This window comes from Staurois parvus, unplaced genomic scaffold (genome assembly GCF_062004578.1).
Source record: "Staurois parvus isolate SC_StPar_1 unplaced genomic scaffold, SC_StPar_1.0 ptg000152l, whole genome shotgun sequence".
In the NCBI taxonomy this organism is placed as follows: Eukaryota; Metazoa; Chordata; class Amphibia; order Anura; family Ranidae; genus Staurois; species Staurois parvus.
The window spans coordinates 2,620,083-2,638,257 of NW_028317948.1; the positions used below are offsets into that span (position 1 = coordinate 2,620,083).

The 18,175-nt window shown below is 40.0% G+C and overlaps 2 protein-coding genes across 3 annotated transcripts in view; one reads left to right on the forward strand and one right to left on the reverse strand.

Moving 5' to 3' along the window:
- The window catches only part of POLR3E (RNA polymerase III subunit E), an 83,162-nt gene extending 80,493 nt beyond the window's left edge, over positions 1–2,669 (forward strand). For both annotated transcript variants that reach the window (XM_089674800.1, XM_089674801.1), the window contains one exon: positions 725–2,669. In XM_089674800.1, coding sequence (XP_089530926.1) covers positions 725–781 — 57 coding nt within the window. In that variant the 3' untranslated portion in view covers positions 782–2,669. The remainder of the gene's footprint in view (positions 1–724) is intronic.
- An 11,095-nt stretch (positions 2,670–13,764) lies between these two features.
- CDR2 (cerebellar degeneration related protein 2) overlaps positions 13,765–18,175 on the reverse strand; it is a 32,248-nt gene continuing 27,837 nt past the window's right edge. Inside the window, exon 5 of the mRNA XM_089674802.1 lies at positions 13,765–18,037. Coding sequence (XP_089530928.1) covers positions 17,182–18,037 — 856 coding nt within the window. The 3' untranslated portion in view covers positions 13,765–17,181. The remainder of the gene's footprint in view (positions 18,038–18,175) is intronic.

Here is an 18,175-nt window from a genome sequence, read left to right on the forward strand (position 1 = left end):
CTTTGCTCCACTGCAAATACTTATACCGACTGATCAGTGGGTTGTTCTCAACCTTAGGTTTCAGTACTAGGAAAAGGAGCCACACTCCAAGTTAAGACATACTTAAGTGTTAAATGAAAGGTCCAGTACAAGGTAGACCACTTGAACTCCTCTCTATGACCCATTTTACTCAAATTGAGCCTAACCATAGGGACAAATATGTTCAGTGTCAGTGAAGCCCATCAGTGGGTGGAGGTTAGGTGGTCTGTCTTGCACTGGAGTATTCATTCAGTTCTTAACCATGATTGAACTTATTGAAAGAAAAGGCAGCCGTACACTAATACTAACTCTTATAGCATGTTCACAGTCTTTGACCATTTCCTTTGGCATGTCTTCTGCCGCCGACAGATTTCTGTATCTTTACATTTACTGAACATTAAGTGCATCTCTTGTGATCTCAAGGACCACTTAAGTAAGTTTACCGCCACTGCCCTAAAGGCTCCTCAGTTTTAGGTTTCTCCTCAGCACTGCTTGGATGGTCTTGGATATTGGGGCTTAACGACAATAGCGAGGGGAACAAACCTATCTCTTAAAAAGTTCAGCGTTTAGTGTTTTATGTATAGGGACAATGACTCTGAATGTGTTGTCGTCATTTAGCATTTGTAAACCAAAAAAAAAGGTGTGGTAATTTTTACTTAATTTTATGTGCTCTCTTAATTATATCATTATACATTTTGTTTTCCAGGACTGTTGTGTGTGTTACGGAGGCATGTGGTATCTTAAGGGAACAGTACAATCCTGATGGCTCCAGAACCCTTGCAGTTGATGAACACAGTGGCCTGAGTATAGACTGTAGCTGTACTGCTCCAGCACCATCACGCAACCGTTACCAAAGTGACATGATGCAGTTAGCTGCATGGCCTGCAGGAGGCAGTGTTCCAAGGAAGGAAGCTGCTCTGCTGGAATATTTAATTTTGGCCTTTAAATCTTTGTTTTGTAACCTCAATAAATAATCAGAAATATAACCACCAAGTGGAAGAGAACGATGGATGAATTTTGGGTTTATAGTGCCAACATACACAAGTATACTTTGGATAACTCAGATTCTTGTCTTTGAATGCAAAAAAGTACCTGCAAATGCAGCGCAGTAATTTGTCTAAGGGCCCATTTACTCTATGCATTTTAACACAATGCATTTTTGTGCATTAAGGTGACCAATTTGCTGTAAATGGGTTTGGGCTGCACCTTGCCTGCCAGCCAAAAATGCTGCCAATGCATTTTTATAGGCGTTATAGTACAAGTGCGTTGGGGTGTCTTCCTAATAAATGTCTCAACACCCATTAGATTGTGCTTTGAGGTACATCACACACTGCCATGATTCATTGGTGTAAAAGGACCCTTCAAGATCTTTCCTAAAAGACTTATCACTTTGAGGAAACTAGTAAAGACAATCTGTATCTGATGTTGAAAACTGGATATGTCTTATTCACAGGACAGATCTTTTATGAATTGAATTACAATGATTTATATCTTGTGAAAGCATTGGTGCCATCAGTGCATAGTGATCCAGTGTAAAAAATGGCTGGCATTCGTATATGTGCAGGTAAGAGATTCAATTAAAGTAAACCTCTCGAAACAGAATTGGGGACCTGTTTTCCCTGCCTGTACATTGACCCACTGGCTTCAGTGCTTTGAGTCATTGATCCAAGACAAATATGCAGGTCAAGAAAATCAAAAGAAATTCAGGATTGCTTACCCGTATATTTGTTCAGGGTCACCGACTCGATTAAATCAACATGGCAGCAAAACATCTAGCTTTTACAGAATGATATGTCAGCAAAGGCCCATGTTTTCCTCATGACAGGTTTCTTTGGGTCTGTGTCCAAGAGATTTGATGGGCAAATCCAGCATGCTTTTGACATTTAATTACCACTGGAGAGCATTCAAAATTCATTGCAGGTATATTTGACCTGCTGCAGCTGCTGAAGCCATCGGCGTAGACCCATTTAAAGATGTATGAGAGTGAGCACAGCCTTTCTCAGTTCATTACACAATGTTCCTTATGTTTTAAATATTATTGCAATTATTCTTCGATTCTGTTTAATTTAACTCTAGTGGTAGACTAAAAACATTAGTGTTTTAAAGCTGTCAAGTTGTAAAAAAAACACTTTAAGGGTTGTGTTTGCTGACTACCTTCTGAAAATGTGTTGCCTGGCTGTAATGCTGGCCCTTGGCTTTAGTATTTTGGGTCACTAATTTAGAACAGGTAAGCAAACCAGGTTGGAGGAAAATCCGATGTCTTATCTGCTTACATGTTCTGGGTCAGTGAGTCAAAGTCTTTTCAGAAAGAGGTCAGCAGTGGCTGCCATGTTTCTTTCTTAACAGCAGTTTCTGAGAAAATTGAAAGTAACATATTTTCATTGCCAGATATTGGCTGATTTTTTTTTTTTTTTATCTGGCTTGTTTAAAAAAAAAAATATTAATTAAAAATAATTAAAACAAAATCTGGTTTGCCAGGGGCAACACTTTTCCTTTGTTTCTCCAGTTTGTTATGAGTTATTGGGTAATCGTGTGCCTGCAGGTACTGGGCATTTAAAAAATACTGGCAGATTGAACAGCTTAATTAACTAAATTCCATTCAGTAAGACAATTTTTCCTGTAAACTGATTAAAACAAAGATGATAGGACTATATGTTGTGGTTTTCTTTAAATGTCTTCCTAGTTAGGCTGTTTTCTCCATGAAGGAATGTGAGATTTTTATCATCTGACACTTTCCTTGCAGAAAGCATGATGTTCACACCTCTGTATATGGAATTCAGCAAGGGTGCTGTCGGATGTATTCTGCAAATATACTTTATCTCCAAAACACATTATGCATCAGGACAAATGTATATACATCTATATATTATTTCATCTCATTCATTAAGTCACTGTAGCTCACTCCTAACTTTAGGGATGGTTCACACTATACAGGCAGTCCCCAGTTTATGGACAAGATAGGTTCTGTAGGTTTGTTCTTAAGTTGAATTTGTATGCAAGTTGGAACAGGTAAATTTTTTAAGTGTAACCCCAGCCATAAAAATTAAGTTTTGGATAGCATAGAGAAGGGTTAACTGGCCAAGCAGTGATGTGGGATTTCTGACAGGTCCGCCGGTCAGTAGGTGGCAGCATGTGGTGAGCTGCAAGATGGCCGTCCAGCGGCTTCCGGGTCCAGCGTGATGTCACGCTGCCTCCATTCTTAAGTATGAGTCATATCTAAGTCTACAGTTGGTAACTCTGGGACTGCCTGTAGTGATGTCTTGTGGTACGCTAAGGCAACTCATTAATTATGATTAGTTTGCCAATATACAACCCCAATTCCAAAAAAGTTGGGACACCGTGTAAAATCTACATAAAAACAATGCAGTGAACTGCAAATGTTATAAATCCAGATTTTATTCACAATAGAAAAAAGAAAACATACCAAATGTGTAAACTGGGAACATTTACCAATTTAAGAAAAAAAATAAGGTGATTTTGGAATTGATGGCAGCAACTTGTCTCCAAAAGGTTGGGACAGGGCAACAAAAAGCTGGCAAAGTAAGTGGTACTAACAACAAAGAGGTGGAAGAACACTCCCCAGCTAATTAGTTTTTTGGCAACAGGTCAGTAAAATGATTGGGTATTAAAAGAGCATCTTAGAAGTGAAGGACAGGTCCCTATGATCCCCAGCCTACATACAATTGGGGTACAGGCTCAAGATTGTAGTTTGTGCTTGCAGCTGACTGATTGTGAAGGAGGGTTATAAGTGCTGAAGTTTTACTGTCACAAAAAGGTGTTTACTTTGATTAAGCTCTTTCTGTGCCCGGGGTATATTAATGCCTAGGTGCCCTGGCAAAATTTAACTGTCTATTTTTATTAGTTTGACTATAAATCTAATTTGCCTCTCTAAACAAATGCATCTTTTTTGTAAGGATTTTATTTTGTGTACTATTTTAATAAACGTGTAATATTTTTATAGACTGACAAGTAGATAAAAATGTAATATACTATTTCAAAATATTTTTGAAACATCACCTATCTTTATGTACAGTACAGGACACAGGTGGGATATTCATAGACCCTGGGTTATTGGCTGGTACCGTCAGATAATTGGACACTAGCAAAGCTTTGCTGGACAGGCCCCTTGGGTGTATCCACTTTAACCCTACTTCACATAACATTCTCCACGGCTTCTCCAGACCCTTTCACGTCTGTCACATGTGCTCAGGGTGAACCTGCTCTCATCTGTGAAAAACACAGGGTGCCAGTGGCGGACCTGCCATTTCTAGTGTTCAATGGCAAATGCCAATTGAGCTCTATGGTGCCAGACTGTGAGCACAGGGCCCACTAAAGAACGTCGGGCCCTCAGGCTACACTCATGAACTCTGTTTCTGATTGGTCAGAGACATTCACACCATTTTGTAAGGCTCTGGCAGTGCTCATCCTTGTCCTCCTTGCACAAAGGAGCAGATACTGGTCCTGCTGATGGGTTAAGGACCTTCTACAGCCCTGTCCAGCTCTCCTAGAGTAACTGTCTGTCTCCTGGAATTTCCTCAATGCTCTTGAGACTGCTGGGAGAGACGGCAAACCTTCTGGCAATGGCACGTATTGATGTGCCATCCTGGAGGAGTTGGACTGCTTGTGCAACCTCTGTAGTGTCTAGGCATCGCCTCATGTTACCAGTAGTGACACTGACCCTAGCCAAATGCAAAACTAGTGAAAACAGTCAGAAAAGATGAGTAGGGAAGAAAATGTCAGTGGCCTCCACCTGTAAAACCATTCCCGTTTTAGGGGTTGTCTCATTGTTGCCCATGTAGTGCACCTGTTGTTAATTTCATTAACACCAAAGCAGCTAAAACTTATTAACAACCCCCTCTGCTACTTAACTGACCAGATTATTATCCCAGGAGTTAATTGACTTAATGCTATACTTTTTTTTTTTGAGCATGTATATATTTCTTCAAAGGCAAAATGCAGTACTCCTTTCCAGCGCAAGACTTGGAACATAAAAACCTATTAAGTCCACCCCAAAACCCTTCATTTTTTTTTTCTTTCAAAGGCAGTTAGATCTGTAGATTTCCCTGAACCATCTCTTTTCCCCCGTGAGTGGTCACTCCACTCCATTTTCTCTGGAGGACAGGTTCAAAGGATTCTATTTAAATCTATTCACGGTATAAAACTCTAGAGGGGTATTAATCTTATCTTGGACCTTAAATCCCTAAACAAGTAACTTCACATTCCAACATTTTTCATGGAATCTGCAAGGGCAGTTATTGCTTCTCTGAAAAAAAGGAAAATACTTAGCATCAATAGACATCTAAGATGCTTATCGGTTTTCCCCATTTACCCACCTCATCTGTGCTTTCTGCTCTTCGCAGTAGGAAACAAATCCAGTTGTTGCTCTGCCATTTGGCCTATCCTCTGTACCCAAAGGATTTACAATGGTACTTGCACCTCTTCTTGTCCCCTAAAGGGTTACTAAACCCAGGACCGCGCATTCACTATATGTGGTCTCCCACAGTACACAGAACATGGAAATGCAATTATTTTAGTAAATATAAACTGCTAAAAACCTTTTATGACTTCTATCACTGTCCAGCAGAGCAGATGTTAAAGTTTGTAGGATGATGCAGAACCCCTGACCTTTGGGCAGTGCTGATTGGCCCTGAGCTGATCACATGCACTCACCCAATAAAAAAAAAAAAAGCTCTAGCAACACACACTAAACTGAGCATGTGCAGTGTCTCCACACCATATGTCTTATCAGGAAATGAGGGGGACACTGGAAGAAGGGGAGGATCAGAGAAGTCAGGATGAAACAGCCTTTTTATAGCCTTAGGTTCCACAGTTTGTATAACAAGCATGCTTTACTGCATATACAGACTGATTTTACTGTTTTGAGTTTAGTAACACTTTAAGAACTTACAGCATTCAGGCATCAGGGGACCTAGATGACCATCTTCTGAGGGAGTCATCTCCCCTTCAGCTATCTGTTTCAGGTACTTTAGGCCTTTGGTTAGGTAATCAATATTCAAAAGTCTACTCTCCGACCTTTTCTTTCTCCTAGAATACTTAGGCCTCATTCTAGACACAGCCCAAGCAAAATTCTTTCTTCCAGAAAACAAAATCCTTTCTTATGTTCACATCTTAAGATTAAAGAAACATCCCTGAGTGAGATTCTCTGAGAGTCTGGGCTTCATGGTAACCTTATTCATGGCTGCCCCCTTCATACAATTCCACTCAAGGCCTCTTTAACGCAACATCTTGTTGGTTGGAACAGGCTTGCTCCTTCTTTCAACTCATGCGCCTCTCCAGTCAAGCAAGGAACTCTGTTGCATGGAGGGTGATAACAGGTGCCAGTCTCACAGTTTGGAGCATTCCAATCCCTCAGGGTTCCAGAAAAATAGTCACCCAAGGAAGTCTGATCATCCAATTGGTGGAAAAACACTGTCAATCCCTCTCTGCTGTTCACATCCCATTAGTGAAAAATGTGAAGGCAGCTTACCTCAGCCATCACCAACTGGACAACAGGGAATGGCCCTTTCCTCCTGGCATCATCAATTTCCTATATTAGAAATGTGGCACTCTAGATGTGGACATCCTTGCCTCCTGGTTCAACAACAAATCAACCCTGTTTGTAGCCAGAACCGAGAGTCCTCTAGCACCTGCATTGGGTGAGCTGATCACTCCCTAGACCCTGTTCCAGTTCATACATGCCTTTCCTCCAGTGTGAATTCTGTCTTGACTGCTGTGCAAAATAGAGCAAGAGAAGAAACCACTGGTGCACAAAAGTGGCCAGGAGAACCTGGTACACAGACTTACTCATACTTCTAGGAGATGAGCCCTGACATCTTCCAAACAAGCTTTTTGGTTTCAGGGAAATTCCTCTCAATTTCCTTTTTGGCTATGGGGCACAAATGTAAAAAAAAAAGACAGGAGTTATAACCTTCTTTGCTATCCAAAAGAATAGAAAAACTAAAAAGCAAAACTTTTTCTTAAGGACAAGTTTCAGCCTTGTCCATTTTGCTCTAAAACCCTCTGGCTTCTTTTTCTCTTGTAAAAAAACCTTTATTCAAGCTGTTTTTGGAGTTAGATCATCCTTGCAGCATCCTGTGCGTCCATGGGACCTTAATTTGGTTCTTTCTGCTTTGCAGAAACCACCCTTTGAACCTATCAAAGAACCCTGTTTTTCATGTTGTTGCCCAACCTTCTTTATTGTTGGGGTCCTGTACAGCCTTCCTGGTGGGGCCTCCCAAAACCCTGACCCCATCCCCCCTGACCCTGCCTACCCACCTAAAAAAAAAAATATGCATCTTTGTCTTTAAGAGATTTTTTTTTTCGCCAGCCTGTTATAGACAGGCCATACATAATGCAATTTTCTTTCTTGTAACCACGGGTTGCAGGAAAGAGAATCGTTCAGTTTCCCCCATCAACATTTATGGCTGGCTTAGGGATGCATCTGACTGTCCTTCCTTCAGCCCTGGCTCACACCAGTGTGGCTTTGCAATTGCGCTACTTCAGCGCAATTTCAAAGCTGCAGAGAGATTTGTACCTACGATTTTACTGTGGTTTGCGACTCCATTTAACAGTAGTCAGTGCAAGTTGCAATGACATCTGAAAAAAGTAGTTCAGGAACCTTGTTCAAATTCACTGTGACATGAGTTACAGCAATTTGAACGGTTCCATTGCCAGCAATGGGGTGCGACTTGTCATATGCGATTTGGAACTGTCAAGTTGCAAATCATACCATTGTGAACCAGGGCTCAATGATCATCATTATCAAGATAATCACACAGTGCAGGTGCCTCAAAGCACTTGTACTGTGTGACTATCATCCTGATAATGATGATTATATTTTGCTCCCTGCTGTATAATTGAACATAGCTTAGGCAATGGTCAGGGCATTGGGAAAGGTCCGTATGTGCTGTCATGTCATTACTGTACCTTTCCTGTGACTTCTGCTGCTGCTCAGATCCTTCTGTTTACATTGCTGGACTGGCTGAGTAGATGGATATCGCACATGTTGCCGTCACAGGTCACTTCCAGTTCCATTCAGTTGCCCCCAACCTGACAGACCTCTTCTTCTCCTTGATTCGCTCAGCACTTACTTGCTGAAGGAGGCAGGCAGTGTGCAGGACAACTTAGGCAAGCTGAATCAGTCTGCCGGCCGGCATCAGAGACCGAGAGAGCCAGGACTTCATGTCCTCAAATGCAGACCATCACAGGATAGTGCAAGTCTGCAGGTGCTCGAAAAAGAAAAAAAAGTCCCCCTGGTCTCCCGGCCCTCTGGATAAACTGATGGCCCCCCACCCCAGGAATAATGTTACCACCACCCAGGAGCCATACACACAGGGGAACGGTATGTATGCACTGACTGTACACATGATCCTACATGAAGCCTGAAGCTGCTGTCTGGGTCCCCCTGTTCTGTGATGTGGCCTGGGCCCCCTACCGGAGGCCTGGTGGTACTTACTTATCGGTGGCCCTGATTGTACTATATGAAATTTACAGGTGAGTCAAAGGTTTTTTTTTAATTCTACAGTAAGTGTATCAGACTGTCCCAGAAGCAGAGTCACACTGCCAGTCAGTTACAGGCTGTGTGGGCTGTTGCAAGCTCAAACCATTTTTTTCAGATTGGTTCTGTGTTAGTAAAAACTAAAGCACCCACTCAACGATCGCTGGGATTGACCACGAGCAGGAACATTAGCACAAGATCTGATGTTGGGAACTTTCTATAGCCGAGTAGCTGCACCCTAATTCAAATAACTGCGCAGTACCTAACATCAGCTGTTGCCATTAGATTTGGGAGGAATGGAAATGTGTTTCGTGGAGTGAAGAGTTATTCTTTACTATCTGGCTGCCTTAGGGATGAATCTGTGTTTAGAAGGAGAATGCTACCATCTACACTGCTTACCTTAGTTTGGTAGATAGTAGTCTGGGACTGTGCTCCAGGTTTCAGTAAGGGTATAATATGCATACATTTTAGACTATAGTGCGCTTTCAAACCTTTAGTTTAGGAAATCCCCTGTTCTGTTTCAGCATGACTGCTCTTGTTTGGTGTAATGGAAGTGGATTGGTCTGCATACTGACTTCAACCCTATTAGCACCTTTGAATGGGATTGCTCATTGTGACCAATGTCTTCTCATCCATCATCAGTCCTTGAACCCATGAGTATTTTAAGCTGATGAAGCACAAATTCATGCATAATGTGCCACTTTCCTTCCTCAGGCATTTTAACTACCTGGTTAAATTAAACCTAATTAGGATTCTGCTGTAATTATACTTTTAGAGGAAGCTGACTGTCCTAACAGTGTCCCTCTGTGTTTGGTGAGGTAACTAGTTCTCCCTAATGTTCATGTGGGTTGATCCTAAAGTCACCCACCCTAAAATAATATATCCAAAAATTGAGCCACACTGTAAGAGCCTGCCATTTTGGTTTTGACCATCAACTGGTGATGTAAGTAAGAGCCATCTGGTGGGGGGGGTCAACAGAAGATGCTAATATCCTATGCACCCTTGCTGCTGTTGTATTTTAGTTCAGCTTATAGTAACAAACACATGGGTTATTAGGCCTTATATTTGTCACACTAGAATAAGTAGATGTTTGGCGAGTCTGTAGCGTAACATTGGATGAAAATGAAATCAGAAGTAGATTTACTGCCTTTTTGGGAGCCAGAGGACAACATCCTATTTCCTGGCTAGGTTGGAAGAATGACATCAAAATCTCTTGGCTTCCCAAGTTCCTGTATTATTTCCAGGCCTTGTTGCTTGAATTCTGTCACATCCTCAGGCTCTTTGGACAATGTGGCCTCAGACACAAAAATGTACTATGTTTATAACTGTGTATAACTAGTGTTAGGATTTCCTGAGCTTGCTCATTATAACATGGACTTCACAACTCACTGCCAATGCGATCTCCAAATGGTTATCTTAGAAATACTCAACATTCCATAGCAATGGATATAGAAAAGATGGTTTGTACTTTTGCAGAGGTGCAGTAGCACCATGAAGTCTAAGTTTTTTTTTTTCTTCCCCCCCATCTTCTGTTAGGGCTGCTTTCATCTATTCCCAAAGAAAAACTTATTCCTTAACCACTTCCAGACCGGACACTTTTACCCCCTTCCTGACCAGGGCAATTTTCAGCTTTCAGTGCTATCACACTTTGAATGACAATTGCGCGGTCATGCAACACTACCCAAATGAATTTTTTACCATTTTTTTGAGACAGATAAAGCTTTATTTTGGTGGTATTTATTCACCGCTGGGATTTTAATTTTTTTTGCTATGTAAATGAAAAAGTCCAAAAATTTTGAAAAAACGTTTTTTTTAATAAAATTTTGCAAATAAATAATATTTCATCATAAATCTTGGCGAAAATTTATTCCGTTATCTCTTTAGTAGAAAAAAAAAAAAAAAATACAAATTAGTTTAACCAAAAATTATAATTTTTAAACTTTTTTTACATACTGTCACCCTAGCAGTATAGTGTCACCATGGTGACACTGTACTACTTGTGGGGGGTGATGAAGGTTTTTTTTTTTTTTTTGACACTGATTGCTTTTACATCCTATATGGGTGTAAAATCAATAATTTCTCTTTCTCTCTGTCTGCATTCTTGCACTCATTGAGAAGTACTGAGTGAGCTGTGTTTGGTCACAGCTTGTCACATGGTACAAGTGACATCTTGCTTACTACTTTCATGTGATCACTGATTGGCCAATCAGTGATCACATGATCGGGACCTCGTACAGAGGTCCTGTCCAACGATCGGTGTTTCACTGTGTCCGGAGGACACAGCAGGCACCGGATTGCGGTGCTGCGCGCTCCCAGGGAGCGCGCACAAGCAGGGTGTGGGGAGGCCGTTTATAAACAGCCACCCAACCCTGCAGTGCCACCGTCCAGCCGTTTATATGCAACGGCCGGTCGGGAAGTGGTTAAAGTGGGGGAAGACAATATATATATGGTCCTCCAGATATTATGGAACTACAAGTCCCATGAGGCATTGCAAGCGCCAGCCACACATGACTCCCAGAGAGCAGTTTGTTTACCCCCACCTTAAAGCAAGCCTGTGGCCAAAATAATGTTTATAGCACGAAAAGCTATAAGCACATAAACCCAGAAGCTAGGGCATGCCCATTGCCGCTGTACCGCAGTGCACAGCCTGGTGCAAGAGATAACTATCAGAAGGCCTTGACCTTGTTATTACATATGGATGTGCTAATCTTATGTGGATTAAAATATAGAGCAACTTGTATATCAGTGTCAGGAAACTCAACTGAGATTTTGTACAGCAATAGTTCCAGGAAAATACATTGTGGAAAGTTATGTTGAGAGCTAACTGTTGTGGTTAGCTTTGTTCTTTTGGTTTAGTTGCAAGTTCTCTTTAAGTTGCCTACAAAGACTTGCACATAGCCTTCTACAAAACGTGCAACTTCTCATTGGGGTTGGGAGGATTTGCATGTTTGTGCCTATGCAAAAAGATTATATTAAGCCCATCAGGATTATAGATGTTCCAGTCTGGCACACACATTCTCCAATTCAGCCATAAACCACCAGAACAACCAAATGTTCTCCAATGTCTATAGGCACCTTCAAGGTGAATTCCAGGTATAGGTTTTTTTTGCACAGCTACATTTATCCAGCTCAAAATGTACAATTGTGATCAAAAGGTTGCATATCCTGGCAGAAATTGTGACATTTTGGCATTGAAACCATGACTGATCATGCCAAAAAAAAAAACCTGTCTTTAAGGATAGTGATTATATAAAGCCATTTATCACAGAATTGTTTGACTCTGTTTTTAAAATCATCATAATAGATAAAAAATCACCCAAATGGCCCTGATCAAAGGAACCCTGGAATGCTTGGATGTGCTACAGACAACGGTTAAATGGAAATTAATGGCAGTTAATAGGGTTAATTTCTCACATCTGTGGCTTTTTAAATTTCAATTCATGTCTGTGTATAAATTGATAATGACTTTGTTAGCTCTTACGTGGATGCACTGAGCAGGCTAGATACTGAACCATGGGGAGCAGAAAAGAACTGTCAAAAAGACCTGCATAACAAGGTAATGGAACTTTATGAAAGATATCCAAAGCCTGGAATATGCCAGTCAGTACTGTGCAACCACTTAAGAAGTGGAAAATTCAGATATCTCTAGATAACATGCCATGGTCAGGTAGACCAAGAATATCACAGCCACAACTGCCAGAAGAATTGTACAGGATACAAAGAAAAACCCACAGGTAACCTCAGGAGAAATACAGGCTGTTCTGGAGGAACAAAAAAAAAAAAAAAAAAAAAAAACATTGTGGATGTTTCAAGGAGCACAATACGATACGTAAACAAAAAAGGGCTGCATGGTCGAGTTGGCAAAAAAAAAACCTTTACTCCACAAATGCCACTAAAAAGCCAGTTACAAAACGCCGACCACACCTTGGCATGCCTCACAGCTTCGAGCACGCGGTAATCTGGAGTGATGAGACCAAAATAGCACTTACAATTATGACCCTAAAGCTCTGTTTGGAGAGGGGTCAACAAGGCGACAAAAATACCATTCTTACTGTGAAGCTTGGTGTTGGTGGCTCACTGATGTTTCGGAGTGGGGGAGGGGTGTGAGCTCTAAGGCACAGGGAATCTTGAGAAAATTGATGGCAAGATGAATGCAACATGTTATCAGAAAAATAGTGGCAGACAATTTGCATTCTTCTGCACAAAAGCTGTGCATGGGATGCTCTTGGACTTTCCAACACAACAATGACCCTATGCACAAGGTCAAGTTGACCCTCCAGTAGTTACAGCAGAAAAAGATGAAGGTTCTGGGGCGGCCATCATAGTCTGACCTTAATATCATTGAGCCATTCTGGGAAGATCTGAAATGTGCGGGTAATGCAAAACGACTAAAGACTTGGCAAAATGCCTCCACCTGCAAGAATTTGGGGCTTCAAAGACAAATATTACAGTAGACTGCACACTGTCATTGATGCTAAAGGGTTCAATACACAATATTAAGAACTAAGAGTATGCAGACTTTTGAACAGGAGTAATTTCATTTGTTTACTTGTTGCCATGTTATGTTTTATGAGTGCCATTCTGTTATGAACTGCAGTTGAATACGAATCCCATAAAAAATAAAAGAAACGTGTTTTGCCTGCTCACCCATGTTTTCTTCAAAAATGGTACATACCGTATACCAATTCTCCAAGGGTATGCAAACTTTTGAGTACAACTGTAAGTATGCAAATTCTAACTCCTGTGGAGGTGGAGAAACACGGTGGTAGCCACTGCTACTACAGTGTTTTGTTGTTTTCTGGGTCCCGTCCCAAAGAAGCTGTCCTGCTGTTGGTATTATGGAGCACTTGACAAGGAAAGGCCACACTCTAGTGATCTGCACAACCTGGGTAGAGAACCATTCCTTTCCTTCTTTTTGTTGTCTGCCCCTAACCCCCCAAAAGCAGCACATGAACAAAATGCCAAGTAAGCAAACATAAAAATTAACAGACCGAAAAAGTACAGTCAAATATATTCAAGATGGTGCTGGACCCACCTGAATCATTCTCTAAAGTACATAAAAAATTCAATCAGCATAAATTTAATTGTGTAATACTGATATAACACCTGAACATGCTTTATTAGTAACTTTTGACCATAAGCTGAGATACATTCTTTCCTTTAACTCTACAGTTTCAGTTGAAACTGTACTCCAGATCACATCACTATTAAAAAAAAACTCAAATTAAAAAAAAAATATCAAGATCAGATTCATATGGAAAATATTTTAATGCGCACATCTCACACCCACAGACAGTGCAGCCATATATATTTTGGAATGGTAAAAATATAATGCAACATATCCATCGATTGGGAACCAATTCTTAGCAATATGATAGAGCTTTGGTAAAGCTGAACAGTTTTTCATAGATTCCTTTTCTGGTAACTCTTTATTCATCACCTTAAAGAGAGGAATACAGAAACCTACAAGTACATGTTACCATACCTTCCAAAACACTATTGAAGATTAACACGGGTTGTTTACAAGTCGTTACTTACAATCAATTCAATTTTGGAGCTTTCCAAATAAGTGTAAGGCTGACTTTATCGATTTTTTTTTCCCTTTACATTCAGCCAATGGCTGTATCCGTTGATCAAAAAATTTTTTTCAACAAGCCGGTTTGACAAATGTCAATTGCTAGATCAACTTTTGTGAAGCAGGAACAGCCACGCATAGATCGAAATTCAGCCAGTCCCTGCTGAACTGGCTGAATTTTGATCCATCTATGGCCAAGTTTCAGTTGCACATACCACCACCATCCTTATTTCTGGGTTATTCTAAGAAAAGAATTGTAGGACAGACATCGTGGATATGTTGCCCTTCACAACCCACTGTCAACTGTACTTTCCAATTTTCCATTCCTTTCCCATCTTTACTAGAACCTACCTTATAATCCTCTCTTTCCTGACATAACTACTGGTATTTGTTGGCATCTTCAAACCCTACCTCCCCAACTCTTCTTCATGCTCAGGTATAGGAGATGTGATGGGATTACAGAGATGTCCACACTTTCATTAGAAATACCTTTGTCACTCATTCTGAATGCCTTCTTCTTATACACAGCATGTTATAATTCAGACTAGGTTACACTGACCTACCGTTTACCATATTATAGGCTCCCCTTATAGGGGTTCATGCTTAAAGTATAACTAATGGCAACACTTTTTTTTTTTTTTTTTTTATACTTTGGATAGAGTAGAGAAGGATTAGAACATCTGTCAGTTTTTATTGTCCCTTTTAGGAAACCCCCCTCTATGTATCCTGTTTACTATTATGGTTGAAAAGAAATAGAGGGGAAATCTTCCAATGGGGACACTAGTTCTGATGACCTGGGGAGCCCCAAGGGATTCCCTTAAAGCAAACTTTACTCCCTCAAAACATTGACTATTTGTAATCCTTATGCTGCCATTAGTAAATAAAAAAATATATTATATTTACTTTTAAACTTTTTTTTTTTTTACATTTGTTTCGTTACTTCCTGGTTTCCATGCCTAGGCAAATGTCATACATCTCAGGAGTCATCAGGAGGGGAGGACAGGCTTTCTCAGCTAAAGCAGATGGATTGCAGATTCCAGGAATTAAATTCTTCTGCCCTTACTTAGGATTTCCTCTCACTTCCTATTTTGGCTATGGGACCGGAAGTGAAGGTAAATCTCCCCAATGGGACACAGATAGCGAAAAAACTGACATAACCCTCCCTTATGCTATCCAAAATTAAAAAAAGCATTGCCTATAGTTCTACTTTAAACTCCCTAATTAACAAAGTCCATAAGATGATACACAATCTAAAACAATAGTATTATTTTAGTAGGTAAAAAATATATTAGTATTACAAAACTCACAAAATAACTGTAAAAACTTTTCCTTTTGCCTATTTTCAATAAATTAGCAGTTTCCTACAGCAAAATCAAACTCTGTTCCTCCATTCTAAATCACTACTCTGTCATTATCTACTTTAGTAGATTTAAATTGACTATTTAGTCTAACTTACTATAGATAATAGAAAAAAAAAAAAAAAAGATCATCTGTTACCTATGCGTTTAAGGTACTCAGCTGTGAATGGGTAACCACCATTTCCTGGAAGCCTGGTTCTTCAAGCAAAATCATTACTGCCCTTGTCAACTATGTTTGGACAACAGGTAAAGCATTAAATACTGTAATTGGAATTCCAAGTAATGGATAAAAAGATTCTGTAGAAATAATAATTACATATTGTCTCATATAACAAGTGAAACACACTTGTCTCTAATTTACTTCACAGTATTATTTTAAACTCTCTGTATTAAACAGAAATATACTAGCCTTAGGCTTCCTTTAGCTTTATAGAGATGCTAGCATGCAACTATGTCAACTCCATATACAGTATTTATGCAGGAATTTTTTAAAAAACATTTGCGTTCCCCTATGGTTATGCTCCCAATCTGAATGCATGTACATATAACAAAAAAAAAAAATTTAGAAAAAGAAAGGTGGCACAGAAGTGCGTCTACTATATGGCGTTTTCCAAAGAACAGACAAAACATATTTAAGTGGACCTTATTTTAAAGTCAAGATTTGTCATGTTATAGTGAACATCTAGAAATGTTAACTGTGCATAAGTAGTACCATGAAAAATCTATGTCTTGAACGTTAAAAAATGGCAGTGCACTTCCTGATATAGGACTGTATTCCTGCAGTGTGGGGGACTGTTGCTTGTGACTGCTAGTGTCACAAGATTTGGCGATATTATTGTGCTGCTTGCTAGAGAGGAAGCTGTACTGGAGAAGACCTACACTACATTCATTCTGTGATGTGGGCTTCCTGCACCTATCTTGCTGCTTCTTGAAAAATCCCTCAAAAGTCATCACCAGTCATAATGATGGCAGGCTCTGATAGCAAGAAAGCAAATCCCCATTCTACAAGGATGGCCACCTCCAGAGACACAGTGCAGAACATACATATGGCAAGTAATGAGAAAAAGATGGAGACCTCAGACAATACTCTTTTCTACAATTCAGGTCTTCAACACTAGAAGCTCACTATGAGCAAATTAGGTAGCAATTTTAAAAGCTTATCCAAGATCAGAAATATATGTACATTAAAAATGGATGGACTACATGTAGTAAAATCCAATGCCAATATGGAATTGCTCTACTGTGAATAGGCTAATGAGGTAGCCATGACAAGTGTTTATGGTCAAGCTTTTAAAAAAAAAAAAAAAATTATATTTACTACATTTAGATCTAAAGTTTAACTCTACTATTCCAACAAATTTGTAGTTGTAAAGGAGGACCAAGGTATATTTAAATGCTATCATTTTTTACCAGTATTGATCTAAATATTCTGCAAAGTGTTTGGTTTGTGTTGAACAACTGTTCCACTTGTGCTATGAATTATACAATGGTCTACAAGATGTATGAATAAAAAAAGCATTCCACCATGTATACAGTTTCTTCATGGCAACAGGCAAAATGTGAACATTTCCCCATTCAGAACAATATTTACTTCAAGACTATGAAAGCATTTGATTAGAAGGACTTGGAAAACTGTCTTTTTGATATCCTGCATTACAACATCAACCTGTCAGAAAAGTTGACTTGCACTTTAATTAAAGAAAAAGTGGAAACGTTCTGGAATGCATTGAGCTCTAGCTGTCTTTAGAATGACAAATCTGTTTGTATTTTGTTCGGTGCTCGTTAATTTCTTCTTTGGTTTTATTGATACAGCTAAAAATTTCCTGAAAAAGAACTTTGTACTCCGGCTGGGTTCCAGGGGAACCAGCTTTGTGCTTGGTTGAGAAGGAACGTAGTGGAGAACCATCTTCAGGAGAAGATACATTGGTCAAGCCAATAGACAGCTTAGAGGTCTGGACATCCTTGTGGCTGAAGAGATCATCCTCTAACTGACACCGCTGAAGAAGCTCATCATACTTTATTTTCAGAGCGCTGTACTGAGAGTCCACCTCGTTAAGCAGTGAAATTCCCCTTTGTTTTACAGCTTCCGTCCTCCTAATACAGGTCTCTTCATGGCCATTCTGGATGGCTTCTGCAGTAGCACTGGGCAAGATCATCTCACTGTTGCTTCTTTTTAAAGGCCTTTTGTCCCCTTCTGTGGGCCGTACACTTGACTCTGGCTCTATATCCTTGTCTGAATTTTCTTTAAAAGAGATGAAGATGGACTCTGGGATCAATTTCTCCACGTTGCTTGCAAATACACTGTCAGTCCGACAGATCTGACGCATTTCCGCCACCTCTGCCTCCAGTTCTTCTGCCCGGGCATGGATAGAGTCTCTCTCCTGGAGGATCTGCTCCAGCTCAGTATTTTCTTTTACAACCTGGTTGTATTCTTCCTCTAAGCTTTCCCTTTTATTGCGTTCTGTGCTGAGCTGTGCTTCCAAGACCGCCAAGGTCTTCTTCAAATTCTCGTTTTCCTCCTCAATTGGTCCAGGCTGAGTGTTCAGAGATGCAATCTTCTCAGCAAAAACATGATCATATACAAAATACCTGCAGAAGATATATTTTAAAAAATGTAATGTCTTGGAAAAACTCCATCCATAATATAAACCAGTAACACATTCATGCACATAATAAAGTAAAAGGCAAGCAAAAAGTAACTCTTTTCTCCAAAATAATAGATAAATA